The sequence below is a fragment of the Salmo salar genome, chromosome 17 (assembly GCF_965601325.2).
Source record: "Salmo salar chromosome 17, fSalSal1, whole genome shotgun sequence".
Classification (NCBI taxonomy): domain Eukaryota; kingdom Metazoa; phylum Chordata; class Actinopteri; order Salmoniformes; family Salmonidae; genus Salmo; species Salmo salar.
This window is the reverse complement of record NC_138307.1, coordinates 45,094,725-45,116,363: the sequence shown is the minus strand read 5'-3', so window position 1 is coordinate 45,116,363 and position 21,639 is coordinate 45,094,725. Positions and strand designations below refer to the sequence as shown.

General features: G+C 45.2%; 1 protein-coding gene across 2 annotated transcripts; it reads left to right on the top strand.

The window, feature by feature from the left end:
• The first annotated feature begins 8,083 nt into the window (after positions 1-8,083).
• On the top strand, positions 8,084-20,004 carry LOC106575954 (transcription intermediary factor 1-alpha). 2 transcript variants are annotated; one of them, XM_014152725.3, is made up of 17 exons: positions 8,084-9,158; positions 9,346-9,464; positions 10,903-11,050; positions 11,231-11,363; positions 13,111-13,227; positions 13,359-13,473; positions 13,619-13,765; positions 13,940-14,054; positions 14,177-14,616; positions 14,840-14,968; positions 15,102-15,225; positions 15,355-15,403; positions 15,521-15,650; positions 15,741-16,240; positions 16,443-16,650; positions 16,845-17,000; positions 17,430-20,004. In XM_014152725.3, the coding sequence occupies exons 1-17, from the start codon at positions 8,861-8,863 to the stop codon at positions 18,042-18,044; spliced, it is 3,543 nt and encodes a 1,180-aa protein (XP_014008200.2). In that variant the 5' UTR covers positions 8,084-8,860; the 3' UTR covers positions 18,045-20,004. The 2 variants fall into 2 exon arrangements, with proteins under 2 accessions (XP_014008200.2, XP_014008201.2); XM_014152726.3 differs by having other exon boundaries at positions 8,086-9,149.
• The last annotated feature ends 1,635 nt before the right edge of the window (positions 20,005-21,639 follow it).

The following is a 21,639-nucleotide window of genomic DNA, read 5'->3' as shown; positions in this document are numbered from 1 at the left end:
TTTTGAATCTGGCGTTGATTTTGCGTATCAATTCATAAATCATGTGCCATGGAATGGGTACATTGAAAATCTCTTCCCAACTATTTTGCAATTTATATGGCACAGCTGTCAATTTTTTGGTCCTTAAATGAAATTGGTACATGTTTTTATTTATCACTGTCACGATTCCCACTGACGGTGGCGCCCCCTCCTGCTCGGGTGGCGCTCGGCGGTCGTCGTCACCGGCCTATTAGCTACCACTGATTCCCTTTTTGGTTTTCCCTTCTTTTTGGTTTTGTGCACCTGTGTTTAGTTTGGTTAATTAGCGGGGCTATTTATGTTAGCTGGTCCGCTTCCATGTTGTGCGGGATTATTTCTATTGTGACGGCTCATGTTCGTGTCGGCGCTATTTTACGCCGTGTGTATTTTCTCCCCTGTGTTTGGGAGTATTTTGTTTGATGAGTGAGTGTAAATTAAATACGCCACTACCCTGTGCTCGCTGCTTCCTGTGCCTCATTCCTTCACCACGACTGCCAATCCGTTACAGAATCCCGCACCACGAAAAGGCATGGAATCAGCAGGAGCAGCGGCCAACCCTGTCCCCTCGATGGAGGAACGCGTCCTCCACCACACTACGGTCCTCCACCACATAGGATCCGCGATGGACCAGATGATGGAGAGGATGGACCGATGGGAGAGAAGTGGTCTCCTCTCTCCACCTCTGGCTCCTCCGATGCAGCCACCTCCTCCTCCCACTACGTCTGGCTCAGGCGCGCTTCGTTCTTTCGGGCCGTGTTCGACCACCCTCCGGAAGGAAGAGCGGCGGGTGAACGGCTGTTCCACCTCAGGCAGGAGACGAGGAGCGCTCAGGACTTCGCGTTGGAGTTCAGGACCTTGGCTGCTGGGGCGGGGTTGAATGACAGGGCCCTCATAGACCACTATAGATGCAGTCTCCGGGCGGACGTCTGCAGGGATCTGGCCTGTCGAGATGCCGCTCTATCCCTGGACGAGCTCATTGACATGTCCATTCGTTTGGACAATCTGCTGGCTGCCCGCGGGCGTTCTTAGAGGGTCCTGCCCGTTCCACCTCCGTGCACCCCCGCCCCTACCCCTATGGAGGTAGGGGGGGCCGTGCCAAGGGGCACCGGAGGAGCTGGCTCCTCCTGCACTAGCTGTGGTCGGAGAGGACACACGGCCGACCGGTGCTGGAGGAGCCAGTCTGGGAGTCGAGAGGGCAGGCACTTCTCGGTCACCCCAGGTGAGTCAGCACCAGATTCACCCAGAACCCCCTGTTGGTCACGTGTTCTTACCTGTTTTGTTTTCTAAATTTTTTCCCTCTTCCCAGCATAGGGCGCTAGTCGATTCAGGCGCAGCTGGGAACTTTATGGATCGTGGACTTGCCATTAAGCTGGGCATTCCGCGGGTGCCGATAGATCCCCCTTCCCCGTGCACTCCCTAGATAGCCGACCATTAGGGTCAGGGCTAGTCAGGGAGTCTACGGTGCCACTGGACATGGTAACGCAGGGGAATCATAAGGAACGCATTAGTTTTTTTCTTATTGATTCGCCTGCGTTTCCGGTGGTGCTGGGGGTCCCCTGGCTGGATGGTCACAATCCCCGTATTTCGTGAAAACAGGGGGTTCTCCAGGGGTGGTCAGAGGAGTGTTCAGGGAGGTGTCTAGGAGTTTCCATAGGTGCCACGTCGGTGGAGAGTCCAGACCAGGTGTCCCCCGTGCGCATTCCCCCTGAGTACGCCGATTTGGCGATCGCCTTCTGTAAAAAGAGGGTGACTAAATTACCACCCCATCGACAGGGGGATTATGCGATAGACCTCCAGGTTAACGCTGCGCTTCCCAAGAGTCACGTGTACCCCTTGTCACAGGAGGAGACAGCGGCTATGGAGACATATGTCACTGAATCCCTGGGACAGGGGTACATTCGGCCCTCCATCTCACCCGCCTCCTCAAGTTTCTTATTTTGTGAAGAAAAAGGAGGGAGGTCTGCGTCCGTGCATTGATTACAGAGGTCTAAACGCTATCACGGTGGGGTTTAGTTACCCACTACCTCTCATCGCTACGGCGGTGGAATCATTTCACGGAGCAAAGTTCTTCACGAAACTGTATCTCAGGAGCGCGTATAACCTGGTGCGTATCAAGAAGGGAGACGAGTGGAAAACCGCCTTTAGTACCACATCGGGCCATTATGAGTACCTCGTCATGCCGTATGGGTTGAAAAATGCTCCAACAGTCTTTCAATCCTTTGTTGACGAGATTCTCAGGGACCTGCACGGGCAGGGCGTGATTGTATATATCGATGACATTCTGATATATTCCGCCAGCCGCTCCATGCATGTGTCCCTGGTGCGCAAGGTGCTTGGTAGACTGCTGGAGCATGACCTATACGTTAAGGCTGAGAAATGTGTGTTTTCCAAACGAGCCGTTTCCTTTCTGGGTTATCGCATTTCCACCACGGGGGTGGTGATGGAGTGTGACTGCGTTAAGGCCGTGCGTAATTGGCCGACTCCAACCACGGTGAAGGAAGTGCAGTGGTTCTTAGGCTTTGCCAATTACTACCGGAGGTTTATCCAGGGTTTTGGCCAGGTAGCGGCTCCCATTACCTCACTGCTGAAGGGGGGGCCGGTGCGTTTGCGATGGTCGACGGAGGTGGACGGAGCCTTCAAGAAGTTGAAGACGCTGTTCACCGACGCACCCGTGTTGGCGCACCCGGACCCGTCTTTAGCATTCATAGTGGAGGTGGACGCATCCGAGGCTGGGGTGGGTGCCGTGCTATCACAGCGCTCGGGTACGCCATCGAAACTCCGCCCCTGCGCTTTCTTTTCGAAGAAGCTCAGTTCGGCGGAGCGTAACTATGATGTGGGGGACAGGGAGTTGCTAGCGGTGGTAAAAGCTTTGAGGGTGTGGCGGCACTGGCTTGAGGGGGCTAAACACCCCTTTCTCATCTGGACCGACCACCGAAACCTGGAGTACATCCGGGCAGCGAGGAGACTGAATCCACGTCAGGCAAGGTGGGCCATGTTCTTCGCCCGGTTTAGGTTCACTATCTCCTATAGACCGGGTTCCCTTAACACTAGAGCCGACGCGCTGTCCCGTCTCTATGACACGGAGGACCGGCCCATCGATCCAACTCCCATCATTCCAGCGTCTAGGCTAGTGGCACCGGTGGTATGGGAGGTGGACGCGGACATCGAGCGGGCATTAGTGTTGGAACCTGCGCCTGCGGAGGTTCCCGTGGGTCGCATGTATGTGCCGCTCGGTGTTCGTGATCGTTTGATTCGATGGGCGCACACGCTACCTACTGCGGGTCATCCTGGTGTGGCGAGGACAGTGCGGAGTCTCAGGGGGAAGTACTGGTGGCCCACCTTGGCTAAGGACGTGAGGTCCTATGTCTCTTCCTGTTCGGTGTGCGCTCAGAGTAAGGCTCCTAGGCATCTACCGAGAGGGAAGTTACAGCCCCTCCCCGTTCCACAACGGCCATGGTCGCACCTGTCTATAGATTTCTTGACAGATCTTCCCCCCTCTAAGGGGAACACTGCGATTCTGGTGGTTGTGGATCGGTTCTCTAAGTCCTGCCGTCTCCTCCCATTGCCCGGTCTCCCTACGGCCCTGCAGACTGCGGAGGCCCTATTTACCCACGTCTTCCGGCACCACCGGGGTGCCGGAGGACATTGTCTCTGATCGAGGTTCCCAGTTCACATCCAAGGTCTGGAGGGCGTTTATGGAGCGGCTGGGGATCTCGGTCAGTTTGACCTCCGGTTTTCACCCCGAGAGCAATGGGCAGGCGGAGAGGGTGAACCAGGAGGTGGGCAGGTTTCTGAGGTCGTATTGCCAGGACCGGCCAGGGAAGTGGGCGAGGTACATTCCCTGGGCTGAGTTAGCCCAGAACTTACTTCGCCACTCCTCTACTAACATGTCACCCTTTCAGTGTGTTTTGGGTTACCAGCCGGTCCTGGCACCATGGCACCGGAGCCAGACCGAGGCTCCTGCGGTGGAGGACTGGGTACAGCACTCCAAGGAGACCTGGAGAGCTGTCCAGGACTCCCTGAAGGAGGCCAGTGGACTGCAGAAGAGGAGTGCTGACCGCCACCATAGTGAGGCACCCGTGTTCGTACCGGGAGACAGGGTCTGGCTCTCGACCCAGAACCTGCCCCTCCGCGTGCCCTGCCGGAAGCTGGGGCCGCAGTGTGTGGGGCCCTTTAAAGTCCTGAGGAGGATAAATGAGGTGTGTTATCGGTTACAACTCCCTTCCTATTACCGTATTAACCCCTCGTTTCATGTGTCTCTCCTCAGGCCGGTGGTAGCTGGTCCCTTGCAGGAAGGTGAGGTGCCGGAGGTCCCTCCACCCCCTCTGGACATCGGGGGGTCCCCGGCATACAGCATACGGGCCATTCTGGACTCGAGACGCCGGGCGAGGGGCCTGCAGTACATTGTGGACTGGGAGGGGTACGGCCCGGAGGAGAGGTGCTGGGTGCCGGCGGAGGACGTCTTGGACCCATCCATGTTGAAGGATTTCCATCGCCTCCGTCCGGATCGCCCTGCGCCTCGCCCTCCAGGTCGTCCTCGAGGCCGGTGTCGGCGCGCTGTGGGAGCCGCACTGCTCGGGTGGCACTCGGCGGTCGTCGTCACCGGCCTATTAGCTACCACTGATTCCCTTTTTGGTTTTCCCTTCTTTCTGGTTTTGTGCACCTGTGTTTAGTTTGGTTAATTAGCGGGGCTATTTATGTTAGCTGGTCCGCTTCCGTGTTGTGCGGGATTATTTCTATTGTGACGGCTCATGTTCGTGTCGGCGCTATTTTACGCCGTGTGTATTTTCTCCCCTGTGTTTGGGAGTATTTTGTTTGATGAGTGAGTGTAAATTAAATACGCCACTACCCTGTGCTCGCTGCTTCCTGTGCCTCATTCCTTCACCACGACTGCCAATCCGTTACAATCACACTTTTCTTTAACCATTGATGTTCTTTAATACAGGGCCGACATACAAGTTCCTTACTTTTTTCCCCTTCTACTTGCCTCTTCCATTTTTGTGGTAATGCTGCAATTAGTTGGTTGTAATTTTGGGTAGAGCAGACATTTACATATGTCTGTGTTAACTGCATGTGTGACATAACTCCACCAGTCCTATTTATGATGTCATTCACTAATTCCTTTTTTTTTACATTTCTTAAAAAATACGTTTTTTTAAATCAATTAGTATATTTGAGTTTAACCACATTATTTGTGGAATTCATATTCATTATATAAATAAGCCCTTTTAATCTTGTCTGGCTTGCCATTCCAAATAAAATAGAATATTTTTTGTTCATATAATTTAAAAAGCAGGTCACTAGGTCTAGGCTAAACCATAAGTAAATAGGTAAACTGTGATACGACTAAAGAGTTAATCAGGGTGATTTTTCCACAAATAGGTATTATCCTTTCCATGGTAGAAAGATCTTATCTATTTTTGTTAACTTTCTATAAAAATGTATTGGAGTGAGATAATTTATTTCTTTTGGGATTTGTATACCAATTATGTCCACATCTGTCAGACCATTTAATTGGCAAACTACACGATAATGTAAAATTTGCATTTTCTTTGTGATCCAATACATAATGTAGTACGCTTATTATAATTTGGTTTTAATCCAGAGAGGATAGCAAAATTATCTAGATACTCTATGAGGCTGTGAAGAGATTCTAATTGTGGTTTTAAAAGAAAACATTAATCATCAGCGTACAATGACACTTTAGTTTTTAAGCCATGTATTACTAATCCCGTAATATTATTGTTTGATCTAATTTTAACAGGTCACATTTCGATGGCAATAATAAATAGATATGCCGATAGTGGACAACCTTGTTTGACTCCTCTAGATAGTTTAAAACTTTCTGAGATGTAGCCATTATTTACTATTTTTCACCTATGCGTAACTTTAACCCATTTTATAAGAGATTCACCAAAATTGAAATATTCTAGGCATTTATATATAAACTCCAGTCGTACTTTATCAAAAGCCTTTTCAAAATCAGCTATGAAAACCAGGCCTGGTGTCCCCGATATTCCATAGTATTCTATTGTTTCCAGTATTTGTCTTATATTATCTCCAATGTATCGTCCATGTAAAAAACCTGTCTGATTAGGATGAATAATATCTGACAATACTTTTTTAATTCTATGAGCCAAGCATTTTGCTAGGATTTTTGCATCACAACACTGAAGTTTAAGAGGTCTCCAATTTTTTTAACGGACTGGATCTTTACATATAAAGCTTGGTTCCTGTTTCAGTAATAATGATATCAGACCTTCTTGTTGCATGTCTGATAATCTACCATTTATACAGGAGTGGTTAAAACATGCTAATAATGGTACTCTGAGTATATAAAAAAAGTTTTGTATACTTCCACTGGTATGCCATCCAGCCCTGGAGTTTTCCCAGCCTTAAAGGCTTTAATTGCATCAAGAAGTTCCTCCTCTGTAATTTGGATTTCACATGAGTCTTTCTGTACAGATGTTAATTTTACATTATTATTAGGAAAATAATCCATACAATTAGTTTCAGTTAGTCAAGATGGAGGAGACTGAAATGAAAACATATTGTTAAAGTACTTTACTTCCTCTTTCAAAATATAATTCGGTGAATCATGCGTGACTCCATCATTTGTAAAAAAAATTTGGTAGCATTTCTATATTGAAGATTGAAAAAGAATTTGGTGCATTTTTCCCCATATTCCATCCAGTTCGCTTTATTTTTATAATATATTACACTGGATCTGTCTTGAATAAGTTCCTCCATTTCTTTTTGTTTTTCCTCTAGCTTATTCTGTGCCTCTATGTTACAGTTTCTATTGCTATCTAACTGTACTAACTGTTGGCCAGAGTGGTCCAGGAGGTGAGCCCTCATGTGATCATGACTCCTACAACTCATCCAGAACGCCGCAGCCCGTCTGATGTTCAACCTTCCCAAGTTCTCTCACGTCACCCCGCTCCTCCGCACACTCCACTGGCTTCCAGTTGAAGCTTGCATCTGCTACAAGACCATGGTGCTTGCCTACAGAGCTGTGAGGGGAACGGCACCTCCATACCTTCAGGCTCTGATCAGTCCCTACACCCAAAGAAGGGCACTGCGTTCATCCACCTCTGGCCTGCTCGCTTCCCTACCTCTGCGGAAGCACAGTTCCCGCTCAGCCCAGTCAAAACTGTTCGCTGCTCTGGCACCCCAATGGCGGAACAAGCTCCCTCACGACGCCAGGACAGCGGAGTCAATCACCACCTTCCGGAGACACCTGAAACCCCACCTCTTTAAGGAATACCTGGGATAGGATTAAGTAATCCTTCTATCCCCTCCCGCCAAAAAAAGATATAGATGCACTATTGTAAAGTGGTTGTTCCACTGGATATCATAAGGTGAATGCACCAATTTGTAAGTCGCTCTGGATAAGAGCGTCTGCTAAATGACGTTAATGTAAAAAAAAAAAAAATGTAGTTCTTCAATTTCCTTTGTTAATATGGCCTCTTCGATTTAAATCGCTTTTGTTTTATAGATGAGTACTGAATTGCATAGCCTCTAAAGGCACATTTAAAAGTGTCCCATACAATAATGGGATCTGCTGTACCTATGTTATGTCTGAAAAAGTCAGTTATAAATTCTTCTGTCCTAATTCTAAACAATTTATCATCTAGTAGGCTTTGATTAAATTTCCAATATCCTCGCCCGTGTGGAAATTCTGTAAGAGTAATATATATGCCAATTATGTGATGACCCGACCGCATTCTGTCCCCTATCAACACTTTTGTAACTTTTGGTGCCAGAGAGAATGACATAAGAAAGTAGTCAAGACGACTAGCTTGACAATGCCTCCGCCGTGTATATCTCACTAGGTCAGGGTATTTAAATCTCCATAAATCCACTAATTCCAATATAGCCATGATATTCATGATTTCCTTAAGTGCCTGAGGGTGATAGTTTGTTGTGTGACTTCTACTTCTTGCTCCGGGAAGAGTGGGGGCTGATACCCCATGGAGTACCCGAAGGGGGAGTCCAATGGCCGAGCAGGGAAGAGTGTTCCTAGCATACTCCACCCACACCAGTTGCTGGCTCCAGTTGGTGGGGTTAGTAGAGATGAGACAACGAAGTGTCATTTCCATGTCTTGATTGGCTCGCTCCGACTGGCCGTTGGATTGGGGATGAAACCCGGAGGACAGGCTGGCCGACGACACGACATGGGCAGTTTTGGTGAACCTGTCCACCACCGTAAGGATGGTGGTGTTGCCGTCTGACTGTTATTTGCTTATGTTGATTTCCTTGAACAATTAAAAAACGCCTTTCGAATTTAACAAGCTATTTTGTCCTGCACTGGGCGCCGTACCATATAAAATCGAAGTGTATGCTGGGCCTGCGTGAGTGGTTTTTTTTTCCGGGCGGAGATAATGTTGTTTCCACAAATGGTAGCAAGCAATTTCCATTGATAGAAGTTTGTATTGCACGTTTATTGTACACAATTACTATTATGTGTCCTCTATTGTTCAGTTTCATTGACACTAGGCAGCTATTTAATAGCTAAGTTGCGTCATCCTTCGTAATAGCAAATGTGTTATCTAGCTAACGTTAGCCAGCTAACTTCCCAACCGCAGAGTTAAACCTTTGAAATTAATGTTTTTATACTAATGTTGGCTAAACCTGCCATTACTGGGGGTCATTTCGGAAGGTAGTATTATGTATGAACCATGAACTTTGCTCGTGCAAGACATATGCCCAACTGATTTCGACGTTAACAGACTGTAGAGAGACTAGCTAACATTAGCTAGTATCCGCTAGCTAGCTAATAGTGATTGGTTTCCAAGCACCCAAGTCCATCTTGAATAGGCACACAGCTACAACAGAGACAATGGATGAGAGCCCAGAAGCTGCTGTGGATAACGATGACCTTGTTATTATTGTGGAAAACGAGGCAGAGAGCTTGCCAGCTGAAGAGGAGAGGGCGAAACAACTAGGAGGTAGCCTCGGTCTCATGGACACTTGCCCTGTCTGCAAGTTGAATTTCCACAACAGAGAGCCGAAACTTCTGCCATGCCTCCACTCTTTCTGCAATAAGTGTCTTCCACCTCCTTCAAGGAACTTAGTCAACACTGAACAACGGCGCGACCCGCAACTTCAAGCGGACAACTCGAAACCACGTGAGCTCCGTCAGTTTCTTTATCGGAAAGTTGATAACTACTGTAGTCAGACTACTAGTCACTGAAGTGCAGGATAATCATTGCAACTTTTCATTAAAACGCAGATTTATTTCTTAACTTGGCCATACTGTCAGATTGGTTGTAATATTAATAGATGCCTTACTAATTTCTGTGTATGTTATTCCACTGGTTCCAGTCAATGTGATCCGCTGCCCAGTGTGTCGACAAGAGTGCTGGGAGGTGGAGGTGCTCGATAACTTCTTTGTGAAGGACTCTGTGGAAGTTCCCAGCAGCACAGTGGAGAAGACCAGTCAGGTGTGTTAATATTGGTTACCAGGAAGGGTCACAAATGGTACGCTCAAATGGGGAAAACATTTTTCAGATGGTGAATCCTTGTCTGGTAAGGTCAGGTAGTAAGTGCTCATTGACCGAGACCCAGGATACCTACAGGGCCTTTAGAAAGTATTCATACCCCTTGACTTATTCCACATTTTGTCGTGTTACAGCTTTTATTCAAAATGGATTTAATATATTTTTTCTCACCCATCTTCCCACATTACCCCATAATGACAAAGTAAAAACTTGAAAATTAAATACAGAACTATTTCATTTACATAAGTATTCACACCCTTGAGTCAATACTTTGTAGAAACAGCGATTACATTTGTGAGTCTTTCTGAGTATGACTTTAAGAACTTTCCACACCTGGATTGTGCAACATTTGTGAATTCATCTCCCAGTGTCTGTTGGAAAGCAGACTGAACCAGGTTTTCCTCTAGGATTTTGCCTGTGCTTAGCTCAGTTTATTTTTTTGTCCTGAAAAACTTCCTAGTCCTTAACAATTCCAATCATACCCATATCATGGTGAAGCCACCACTACGCTTGAAAATATGGATGGTGGTACTCGTAATGTGTTTTGAATTTGCCCCAAATATAACACTTTGAATTCAGGGAAAAATGTTAATTGCTTTGGCACATTTTTTGCAGTATTACTTTAGTGCCTTGTTGTAAACAGGATGCATATTTTGGAATATTTTTGTTCTCTACAGGTTTCCTTTTCACTCTGTCAATTAGGTTAGTTTTGTGGAGTAACTACGATGTTGTTCCATCCTTACTTAGTTCACCCCTTTCACAGCCATTAAACTCTAACTGTTAGTCACTTTCGGCCTCATGGTGAAATCCCTGAGAGGTTTCCTTCCTCTCCGGCAACTGAGTTAGGAAAGATGCCTGTATCTTTGTAGTGACGGTGTGTATTGATAGATAATCAAAATATATGTAAATATTAACTTCACCGTGATCAAAGGGATATTCAATGTCTGCTTTTTTATTTTGACCCATCTACTAATAGAGGTGCCCTACTTTGCGAGGCATTGGAAAACCTCCCTGGTCTTTTGTGATTTTATCTGTGTTTGAAATTCACTGCTCAACTGAGGGACCTTACAGATAATTGTGGGGTACAGAGATGAGGAATTCATTCAAAAATCATGTTAAACAGTGAGTCCATACAACTTATGTGACTTGTTAATCAAATTTTTACTCTTGAACTTATTTAGGCGAGTGACAACAAATCTCTATTTAATTAAATTCAGGCTGTAACACAACAAAATGTGGAATAAGTCAAGGACTGTGAATACTTTCTGAAGGCACTGTATACCATGTGTCACCACTGAAGCGTTCCCTTGCGTAGGACTAAAATCATGGATTCAAGTAAAGGCAAGTTCTTGCTCATATGTTCTACCTTCCCTATTTCCAGGTGTGTATGAGTTGTGATGACAACACAGAGGCCACGGGGTTCTGTGTGGAGTGTGTGGAGTTCCTGTGTGTGACGTGTATTGAGGCCCACCAGCGAGTCAAATTTACCAGGGATCATACCATACGGCAGAAGGAGGAGATGTCCCCAGGTAGCCTACTCTATGAAAATGTGGCTTTCTGAATTGTATACTGTAAGAAAATAGAATGCCAAGGAAGGTGGTAGGTAGGAGCTGCACAACTAAATCCTATGAAACCGAATCACAAATATGTCGATAGGTAAATGCGTAGTGATTTATTTTCTTCTAGGCTAAATTCTTGTCTTATTCCAGAGGCTGTTGGTGCATCCACACAGAAGCCAGTGTTTTGTGACATCCACAAGCAGGAGCCCCTCAAGCTGTTCTGTGAGACCTGCGACCGTCTCACATGCAGAGACTGTCAGCTGCTCAAGCACAAAGACCACAAGTATGACCACATTTATTTATTCACCCTTTATTTATTTTGGAGTGGCGCAGCGGTCTAAGGCACTGCATCACAGTGCTAGAGGCATCACTACAGACCCTGGTTCAATCCCAGGCTGTATCACAACCAGCCGTGATCGGGAGTCCCATAGGGCGGTGCACAATTGGCCCAGCGTCATACTGGTTAGGGTTTGGCCGGTGTAGGCCGTCATTGTAAATAAGAATTTGTTCTTAATTAACTTGCCTAGTTAAATAAATAAAAAAATATGTTTCCAGGTTAGTGTCAGAGAATCTCTTTTGTCGTGCTTAGCTACCATAAAGGGATACTTTGGGATTTTGACAATGAGGCCCCTTATCTACTTCCCCAGAGTCAGGTGAACTAGTGGATACCATTCTTATGTCTCTGTGTCCAGTATGAAGGAAGTTCATTTCGCAAGCCAATGCTAACTAGTGTTAGCTCAATGACGAAGTCTATAGGCATTTGCTAGCATGCTGTATCTGCTAGCACTAACTAAGTCGCTCTGGATAAGCACATCTGCTAAATGACTTAAATGTAACAAGAGACCTACCTATTAGAGGCCTGAGTTGAAACCTACAACAGTCAATATTATGCTCAAACTGGTTCTATATTTTTAAGTATTATTTTTGTACCACATCAGTCTGCTACAGAATCTGTGTCACAGATACATTACATTATCAGTGTGCCCTAGACTCAGTCAAACTTTAACCATAACATTCAGCACTGGCAGACATTTGATACTGACAGTTAAACAGGTCAAAGGTCGGAACATCAACTTATACTCAACAAAAATATAAGTTCAACATGTAAAGTGTTGGGTGTTGGTCCCACGTTTCATGAGCTGAAATAAAAGATACCATGAATTTTCCATATGCACAAAAAGCTTATTTCTCTCAAATTTTGTGTACATTTGTTTACATCCCTGTTAGTGACCATTTCTCCTTTGTGAAGATAATCCATCCACCTGACAGGTGTGGTGTATCAAGAAGTTGATTAAACAGCATGATCATTACACAGGTGCACCTTGTGCTGGGGACAATAAAAGGCCACTCTAAAATGTGCAGTTGTGTCACACAACACAATGTTACAGATGTCTCAAGTTTTGAGGGAGCATGCAATTAGCATGCTGACTGCAGGAATGTCTACCAGAGTTGTTGCCAGAGAATTGAATGTTAATTTCTCTACCATAAGCCACCTCCAACGTCATTTAGAGGATTTGGCAGTATGACAAACCTGCCTCACAACTGCAGACCATGTGTAACCACGCCAGCCCAGGACCTCCATATCCGGCTTCCTGAAACTGAGTAGTATTTCTGTCTGTAATAAATGTCTTGTGGGTGAAAACACATTCTGATTGGTTGTGCCTGGCTCCCCAGTGGGTGGGCCTGGCTCCCAAGTACCCACCCATGGCTGAGCCCCCTGCTCAGTCATGTGAAATCCATAGATTAGGGCCTAATCATTTATTTTAATTGACTGATTTCTTTATGAGCTGTAACGCAGTAAAATTGTTACAGCAGATAGTCTATAATTAACAGACACAAAATTACTTAATTAAATATGGTCCTTAAACATACGTGATTACCTCCTGTTTCCCTTCCCCAAGGGAACGCATCTGTCTGCGTCTCCCTGCACATAGTCATGTTTTTTACATATCAATCCATATCACCAGTAAATCAAATACAGGAAAATAATTACTAAATTTCCCATTACTCTGCATACCTTGTCTCTCCAGTTACCAGTTCCTTGAAGATGCCTACAGAAACCACAGGCAACACCTGGAAAACATGACACATCAGCTACAGGAGAAGAGGAAAGCCATAGAAGAAGTGTCCAATTGCATCAACAATGGGTAATTTATTACATACACTAAACATGCAAACAACTCACATTTTATGTTATGTACATAGACAAGTTCAATAGCATGATTGACTACAGGCAAACTCATAATTTCCTTTTCCACTTCTATCTTTATTCTTTCAGACTCCAGCAAGTTGATGAAAACCGCAAGTCTGTCACCAATGAGATAAAGAAGTCAATTTGCAACTTGATCATGGAGATCAACAGAAAGGGAAAAATCTTGGTCAATCAACTTGAGGTATGCTTGTTAAATAGGACATGAGCAATCATGTTGTCATTCCACCACATAATTAAATAATGTACACTTCTGCAGACATGGCTCTAATTACACTATGTGAGCATATTTGTAAGTAGCTTTGTGCTAATCATGGTGGTTGTGTCAGACACTGACGAAGGACCATGAGGTCGGACTGAAGAAACAACAAGAAGATGTCAGCCACCTCACCAGACATCTAGATCACGTCATCAACTTCACCAAGTGGGCCACAGCCAGTCACAGTGGCACAGCTCTGCTGTACTGCAAGAGACTGGTAGGAACCATAACTTTCACTGGGGAGTTGGATTTATTTTTGGCCTACCTTTTAATCCCACAAGGGAAAATGTTGACCTAAATTGTTCAGACAGCTCTGTGTGGAAATACACATTAAAAACTGAATTTGTGATGTTCAAAAGCATTTGAGTGATTCAGAAACCTTTTCTTTCAGATTCTTTGCCAAATCCATTACCTAATGAGGGCCAACTGTAACGCATCCATCGTCCCTCAGAGCTCAGTCCGCTTCCAGTGCCGCTCCGGTTTCTGGGCCTCAAATGTCGACCTTGGTAAGAACGCTAAAACTTCAGTTCTGACGGATACTGTCGGCCTAATCCCAAATAATCCCCATGATGTTAAATTCAGACCTTGTTGAACTAATGTTTGTTCATGTTTCTGTGCATTTCCTAAGGGTCTTTGGCAGTAGAGAGAATCCCTGGTCGTCAGCCCAGTTCCATGCAGCAGGGCTTCCCTCCTGGCCAGCCTGGCCCCGGCCCTAGAGGAGAGGGCCCTCCCGGGGCCTTCCCTCCAGGCTCCTCCGCCCATCAGCGTGGGAGCACCCTGGCCCAGCTCCAGCTGCAGGTAGAGAAGCTTGCCCAGCACCCCAACAGGGCTGGACAGCCCCCTCCCAACCATTGGTCCTGGTACCAGCAGGGTCTGAAACTACCGGGGCCAGGTCCAGGGGGCCCACCTCCACAGAGGCCCCACCAGGGGGGTTCTCCATCACAGGGTCCCCCCAACTTGGTCCAGATCCAGCAGCCAGGCCGGAGTTATGGACCCCCCGGGCCCCAAACCCATCCCAACCCCAGGAGCCCCACCTCTATGCTGCAAAACACAGGCTTCCCTCCTCAGGTATGTGTGTGATTTTTTTTCTTTTTTTTTCTAATCCCTTTTTGATGTAGATTTGCTCTTTGCTGAGTCACTGAGACCATGCTATTTCAGTTATGATAAAATAGAGACAAGCTGATGCAAAGGAACCAATTATGATTTGTGTTATTGTCTTTTTTTTTTTTTGTCGTAATTGCAAGACTTGTGAAAAATGCTTGCCTCTGACGTTTGCCGAATCTCATTCTAGTCTTTAAGGGATCTCATTCACAACTCCAGCTTCCCTCCCAAACCAATGGATGTGCTACAGGGTACCTCCCGCTACTCTCATGCACCTCCTAACACAGGACCCATCAGCACTCAAGCCTCTATACACCAGGTATATGCGGTTTCCTATAAACTGAAGCTGAACCTCATTATTTAATATATTTTATTTCTCTGGTTGTGTATTTACCACACACAAACAAACAAACAAACGAGAAATAGAGTAAGTCTTTGGTGGTTGTTCTCAGCGTAACATGATGGAAGCCGCACAACTGAGGAGGAGTGACCCCAGTGGATCTTCATCATTATCCATACCCAACCCCAGAGCTAGTTATGCTCCGAGCCTAGCCACTGCCTTCCCAGACCGACATGGTAGGCGTTTCACCCTCACACTTCCCTCATTTGTTAGATGCAAAACAAACTTGAAATATAATTAAATCAGCTATTCATGCCCAATCATACATTTATCTCAATTTAACCCATTTCTCTTTCTCCCCTCAGCACAAGGAAGACAGAATTCCCCCATGTCCAAATCTGAAGCCAACATAGGGTAGGTGAACCCTAGTATGTACCGTGTGGTTGGTGTGTTCCTGGTTGTAATATCTATGGTTATATACTGTATGGTTGACGTGTTCCTCGTTGTAATATCTGTGGTTCTGTGTTGAAGGTCTGCTTCCTGGAAGCGCACAGAGCCTCATGCTGCGGCTCCCCCCTCAGCTAAGCGGAGGCGAAGGTCGTCCCCCGGACCAATCATCGTCATCAAGGACGAACCAGAGGACGATGACGAAGTCAGCTTTGTAAGTATGAGTGCATGTAATCTGTGTGCCTTTGAAATATGTATATTCTATACAATCATATATCTCCCTAGTGTCTCTTCCATCTTCCAGGTGCAGTCTAGTGTTGGAGCCTCAGCCAGCCTGCCAGACAGCAGTACAGGCATCCAGCCCAAGCCCCAGCAGCAGTCTTTCCCAGCACCCATGGTGGAGCTCCAGCTAGAGCCAGAGCCCCAGCTAGAGCCAGAGCCCCAGCTAGAGCCAGAGCCCCAGCTAGAGCCAGAGCCCCAGCTAGAGCCCCAGCTAGAACCAGAGCCCCAGCCAGAGGCCCAGCCCCAGCCAGAGGCCCAGCCCCAGCCAGAGGCCCAGCCCCAGCCAGAGGCCCAGCCCCAGCCAGAGGCCCAGCTAGAGCCAGAGGCCCAGCCAGAGACCCAGGTAGAGCTAGAGGCAGACTCCCAACCAGACCGAGAAAATGCCCCAGGTCTCCCTGAAGACGACCCGAATGAAGACTGGTGCGCCGTGTGTCAGAATGGGGGAGAACTGCTCTGCTGTGACAGATGTCCCAAAGTCTTCCATCTGAACTGTCATATACCTTCACTTAGAGAGTCTCCCAGGTAATTAACACCTACTTTAACATTTCTATGCACCACTCACAGCTGCACCGTCCTGCCTGCTCTGCCTGTTATAGTTAATACAGCTGTCTCTGAAGGGTGATAAGTGTGCAGTACCTTGTAATATGAACTGGGAATTGTTTACCCCCAAAGTGAGACAAGAGACTGCAATATTGTGAATTCACTAACCTGTCTGTGTTTCCAGTGGTGAGTGGTTCTGTTCGTTCTGTCGTGACCTGGCCAGTCCTGAGATGGAGTATAACCCAGATAGCCAGGGAGAATCACCAGCCATGAAGGAAGAGCCAGGATCAGAGAGATTCCCTCCAGTTGATAAAAGGAAATGTGAGAGACTGTTACTCTGCATCTACTGCAACGAGTTCAGTACAGATTTCCAGGAGCCTGCTTCACCCTCGGTAAGACTGCAACTACCCCATAGAACATTTTTGCTCTATGGTTTTAATTCAATCAATACGATACGACTTTGTCTATCGGGTCAGAAAATGGTCTCCCAATCCCCAAAATGGTCTCCCAATCCCCCGACACCACACCATTCATTTTGGATAATTTATCACAGTTAGGTAATGATGCTTCCCCCATCTATGTCCAGTCAATCCCAGAGTATAAGGAGCTGATTGAGACTCCAATGGACCTGTCTATAGTGAAGAGCAGGCTGGAGTCGAAGGAGAGCCCATGTTACTGCAGTGCTGAGGAGTTTGTCAAGGATGTCAGGCTCATATTCAGGAACTGTGCAAAGTATTACCAGGTACGGCAAGACTACACGACACACAATATGACGCACTTGGTTTGGATTATGGTGCTTGCTTACAACGCTAAGATTCACATTTTGGTTTTGTATTGAACCACAAAACTGAAAATGCCCCAGTTTCCCAGACCCAGGTTAAGCCTATTTAGAACGGACTAAAAGTATGCTCAAAGTCCAGTAGAAGGCTTATTTCAGAAACCAGCCCTAAATGTGTTAACAAAATTGTGACACACACCACTTGTTTGTTTAATTAGAGATATACATAGCATACATTGACGTGCTTGTTTTCCTGTTTTATTCCCTATGACAGTGCTGTCTGTGCTTTTGCTTCTGCTTTGCTTGCTCTTTGAGCCTGGGTAGCCATAAAGCACTTTGTGACAACTACTGATGTAAAAAGGGCTTTATAAAATACATTTGTTTGATTGACAGGCAGACACTGAGGTGGGAGCTGCAGGACTGAGCCTGGAGGAGTACTTTGAAGAGCAGCTGAAGCTCCTCTACCAAGACAGGAGCTTCTCTGGGGGCAGAGAGGAGGGCATGATACCCCCTGTGGAGGATGAGATGGAAGAAGGGATGGAAGACGACGGGATGGCTCCTAACGAAGGGGATATGCCCCCGGTCGAGGACGATCTAACACCTGTTGAAGAAGGGATGCCTTCTATGGAGAAAGAAGGAACGGAAGAGGCTCCTGTGGAAGGAGGGATGGAGGAAGAAGGGATACCTCCTTTAGAAGAGAGCATGGAAGGGGAAGAGACTTCTCCAGTGAAAGGAGACTCACCACCTTCTGATGCTACTGAACTAGTAGATCCATCAACAAGGGGTGCATCATCACCCAACCTTCCCAGCAAGGATGCTCCTCAACCCCTCTCAGATACCCCAGACAACCCTCCTTCCGAGGAGGCCCCCCAACCCCTCTCAGATACCCCAGACAACCCTCCTGACACCAGCCCTGCTGACTCCCAGGACACCAGCCCTGCTGCAGGCTTCACCACAGAAAATGAGGGGACGACTGAAGAAGTGCGAGACGAAGCAGAAGAGGAATGATTCTTGTTCTTCCACTGTAAATTGGACAGACAATAAAGCTTTTAGAATTATCTACAGGATCTGTTGTCTGAAAATACAGGGAGACCTCTTTGCTGCGTCATACACTTTTTTATATGATTTTCAATAATAAATAAAAAAAAAACAGAAAGCTGGGATGTTTAACAGGGTACAGAGATGGACAATGAATGCACAAATGTTTGTCTTGTTACAAAGCAATGTAGCTTCATGTATGAACTAATAATGCACAGACTGTTCTGTCTGCTGAGATTGAGAAGTTACAATCATGCTGTAACTGATGAACTTTCTACAATAACAATCATAACACACAAATAATGTCCATTATTATTGATAAGTTGTCTGCAATTTTCCATGTTGGCTTTTGTAAAGATGAATGCCATATAATACTGTATATTTAAAATAATGTAAGTGATATTATTTATCCAACTCTTAAGAAAAATAACTGCAAAGACAGAACTCCATGAAAACCATAGCCCTACATCACATCTTAACTCAAAGTTTTTGATAAAGGTCAATAATGTTTGTAACTTGTATGTATAGTTGTGTTTGTTATAATTTAGTTAAATTATAGGCTCCTCTTGTACAGAGCATTGTTAAGGAGGTATTCTGAAAGGTGGACTCAGCGATATAACATAGATGCAAAAGGCAAACAGCATAGTGGGTCAATTTCAGCGACAACTAAGAGCGTGCGGCTCAACTTCTCCGCTGTTTTGATGCCCTGGCTACTGTGAAGAGAACTGTGTACGTGAGCAGATACTGTGTGAGAGCGAAGTGTTGCATCCGCTCATCTCAATATCTGCTGTGCTGATGGTGGCAATGTCATTTTTCTGAGTCTACCTTTAAGACTGTGTTCACTAGATTACAGGGATGTAAAATGAAAGTGCAGTGTTCTCGAATGGTGCTGCTTGATTTTTGGCATGTAAAGAGAACCAAACTGTAGCCCTCACTTTTCCTTGTTGCATGTTTTCTTGTTGCCTGGCTACCCAGACATGGTCTGGCCAAACGCTACGGCCACAGACGTTATTTCTTCTCCACTATCAGTCTGGATCTGAGTACCTGCTCAACCCTTCACCGAATGCGAACACATTCGGGGCCGTCTGATTGATCCAGAAACCGATGGGTTGGGCCAGAGCCAGAACACACGTGGATAAAGCATCCAGTTAGAAGATGTGTAATTGACTTTGAGACTGATTGGTTAGAGATTATCCAATCGATGAGGACTTTGTTTTGAACAACGCCCCTCATCGCCACCACAAGGCTTCAATAGATGCTGTAAAGAGGTCACTGGAAAGTAGACTTTGGGGGATAGAAGAAGGATGCCAGATTGGTGCACAGTCAACAAATCTGATCTAACAAAGTGCATATTCGTCAAATCCGTCGTGATTGATGTATTGTAACAGGCCCACTGGTTACTAAAGTCTGATTTGGATTTATTTGGCTGCATAACATTTAGAAGTAGTCCCTTTTCAGGTTTAGAAGTGAATGCTAAATGCTAACTCCTGTTGGTATAAGCTGGTAGCATACAGTAAAACTTGAATGAAACGCTGAATCTCAAATAGCCGCCTGTCCCTTTTAATAGCCAGGCAATGGCACACATTTCAGCAAATAAACGCCCCTTTCAAAGAAACGCAGGGTCTAAATTAATTGTTTACAGAGGTTCCATCAATGACCAAAAACAGTCAACAACTTCCGGAGTACAGACCCCCAAAAATCGCCCGATCGCCTTCTAGTGGCGAAAGTAAGAACTGCCGAAAATGCAGTCAAGGAGAATAATGATTCTGTCAATGAAAAGTTTAAATATTTTTTTTAACAGAGGCATACTAGGACAAAAGAAACTTGACACAATGTGTACATGATAACACAGTGTAGGAAATGAAGAAATGTATTAAAATGCTGGAAGTGAATGCTGGAATTAAACAATTAAATATGCAAATGAGCAAAAGTTGTGTGGATTAAGGAAAATAGATGCCTGGCTCACATTGAAGCCTGTCTCAAGTAGATGCCTGTTGTGTTCGGTGATTTAAGAAAATAAACACTGGGCTATTAATTGTGGTAGCTAGTATAGAGAAATCAGTGGTGTTAGTCAAAGTGTTTTTATTTTTTAATTGTATTTCACCTTTATTTAACCAGGTAGGCCAGTTGGTTGGCTATTTCTTTGTCAACTTGTCTATAATAAGATACATTCAACTTCTCTTCTGCCATTATATGTTGCCATAGAAGACTATATAAACCATTGCTCACGAGAATAATGTCATAGACCGATAGAATGTTTCGAATCTAGTTGACATTGGTTAAGTTTCTCTGTTTTTTTCGCAGAGCAAAGACATTCAGGGACCTGGCAAGAAAATGTAATAACAAAAAATGGCTGTTAAAAATGTCCTTAAATCAGTTTTACCAGTTGTAAGGAAATAGAAAGCTGTGAAAACTACTCAACATGTTTCTGATAGGATTTCAGTTCGAATTGGATGCATATTTTATGTGGTTGAAATACTATCAGCTTTTATAATGATGATAAAGATAGATACCTTCTGTAGAGGTGCTAACTGTGCATTCACATTCTCTCAAGATGTTGAAATAAATCAATCATATTTCTCCACCCAAAAGTTTGCCTACGTTCGAGCTGCCCTTTCGAGCTACTTTTGTACACTATATATACAAAAGTATGTGGACACCACTTCAAATTAGTGGATTCGGCTATTTCAGCCACACCCGATGCTGACAGGTGTATAAAATTGAGCACACAGCCATGCAATCCCCATAGACAAACATTGGCAGTAGAATGGCCTTACTCAAGAGCTCAGTGACTTTCAACATGGCACCGTAATAGGATGCCACCTTTCCAACAGTTCGAGCTCCCCGGTCAACTGTAAGTGCTGTTATTGTGAAGTGGGAATGTCTAGAAGCAACAACGGCTTAGCCGCGAAGTGGTAGGTCACACAAGCTCACAGAACGGGATTGCAGAGTGCTGAAGTGTGTCGTGACGTGACTACTATTAATCTGATGACTGTTATTTATCAAATCAAATAACTATGTTTAATTGTTACTCAATTAAATTAATCATGTAACAATTAACTAATTAGGAATTTGGGGCACCACGGGAAAAGTTGTTTAACGAGTTACCATCTCCTGAATTAAACTCTAAAAATATATAGATATCTCTTACATCAATAACAGTCACTTATTAATCATTACCTCTGAATGTCGTAGACCTCTTGAATCCACAAGAACCCCAGCCTTTCTGATTATTCAGTTCTACACAAATTGATTTAATTGTTTATTTACTAACAACACAGAATACACATACACACTTACATGAGACAAAAGTTCCTAGTGGACTGACAAGATATGACAGCTTGTTAGACATGGAGAGGGAGGGGTAGAGAAAGAGAGGGAGAGACAAAGAGAGTCAAACTTATCGTACATTTGAAAACTACCCTCAAAGTAATAATACTACTTTGCTCACGAACCACTGCTTGTTTGGGTAAGGAATGCAATGTATTTACATGTAGATGTCGTTGTCGTCTCTCTGTTGAAACCAAACAGTCCTTCTACGAAGAAGGGGCTGGATGGGTGTAAG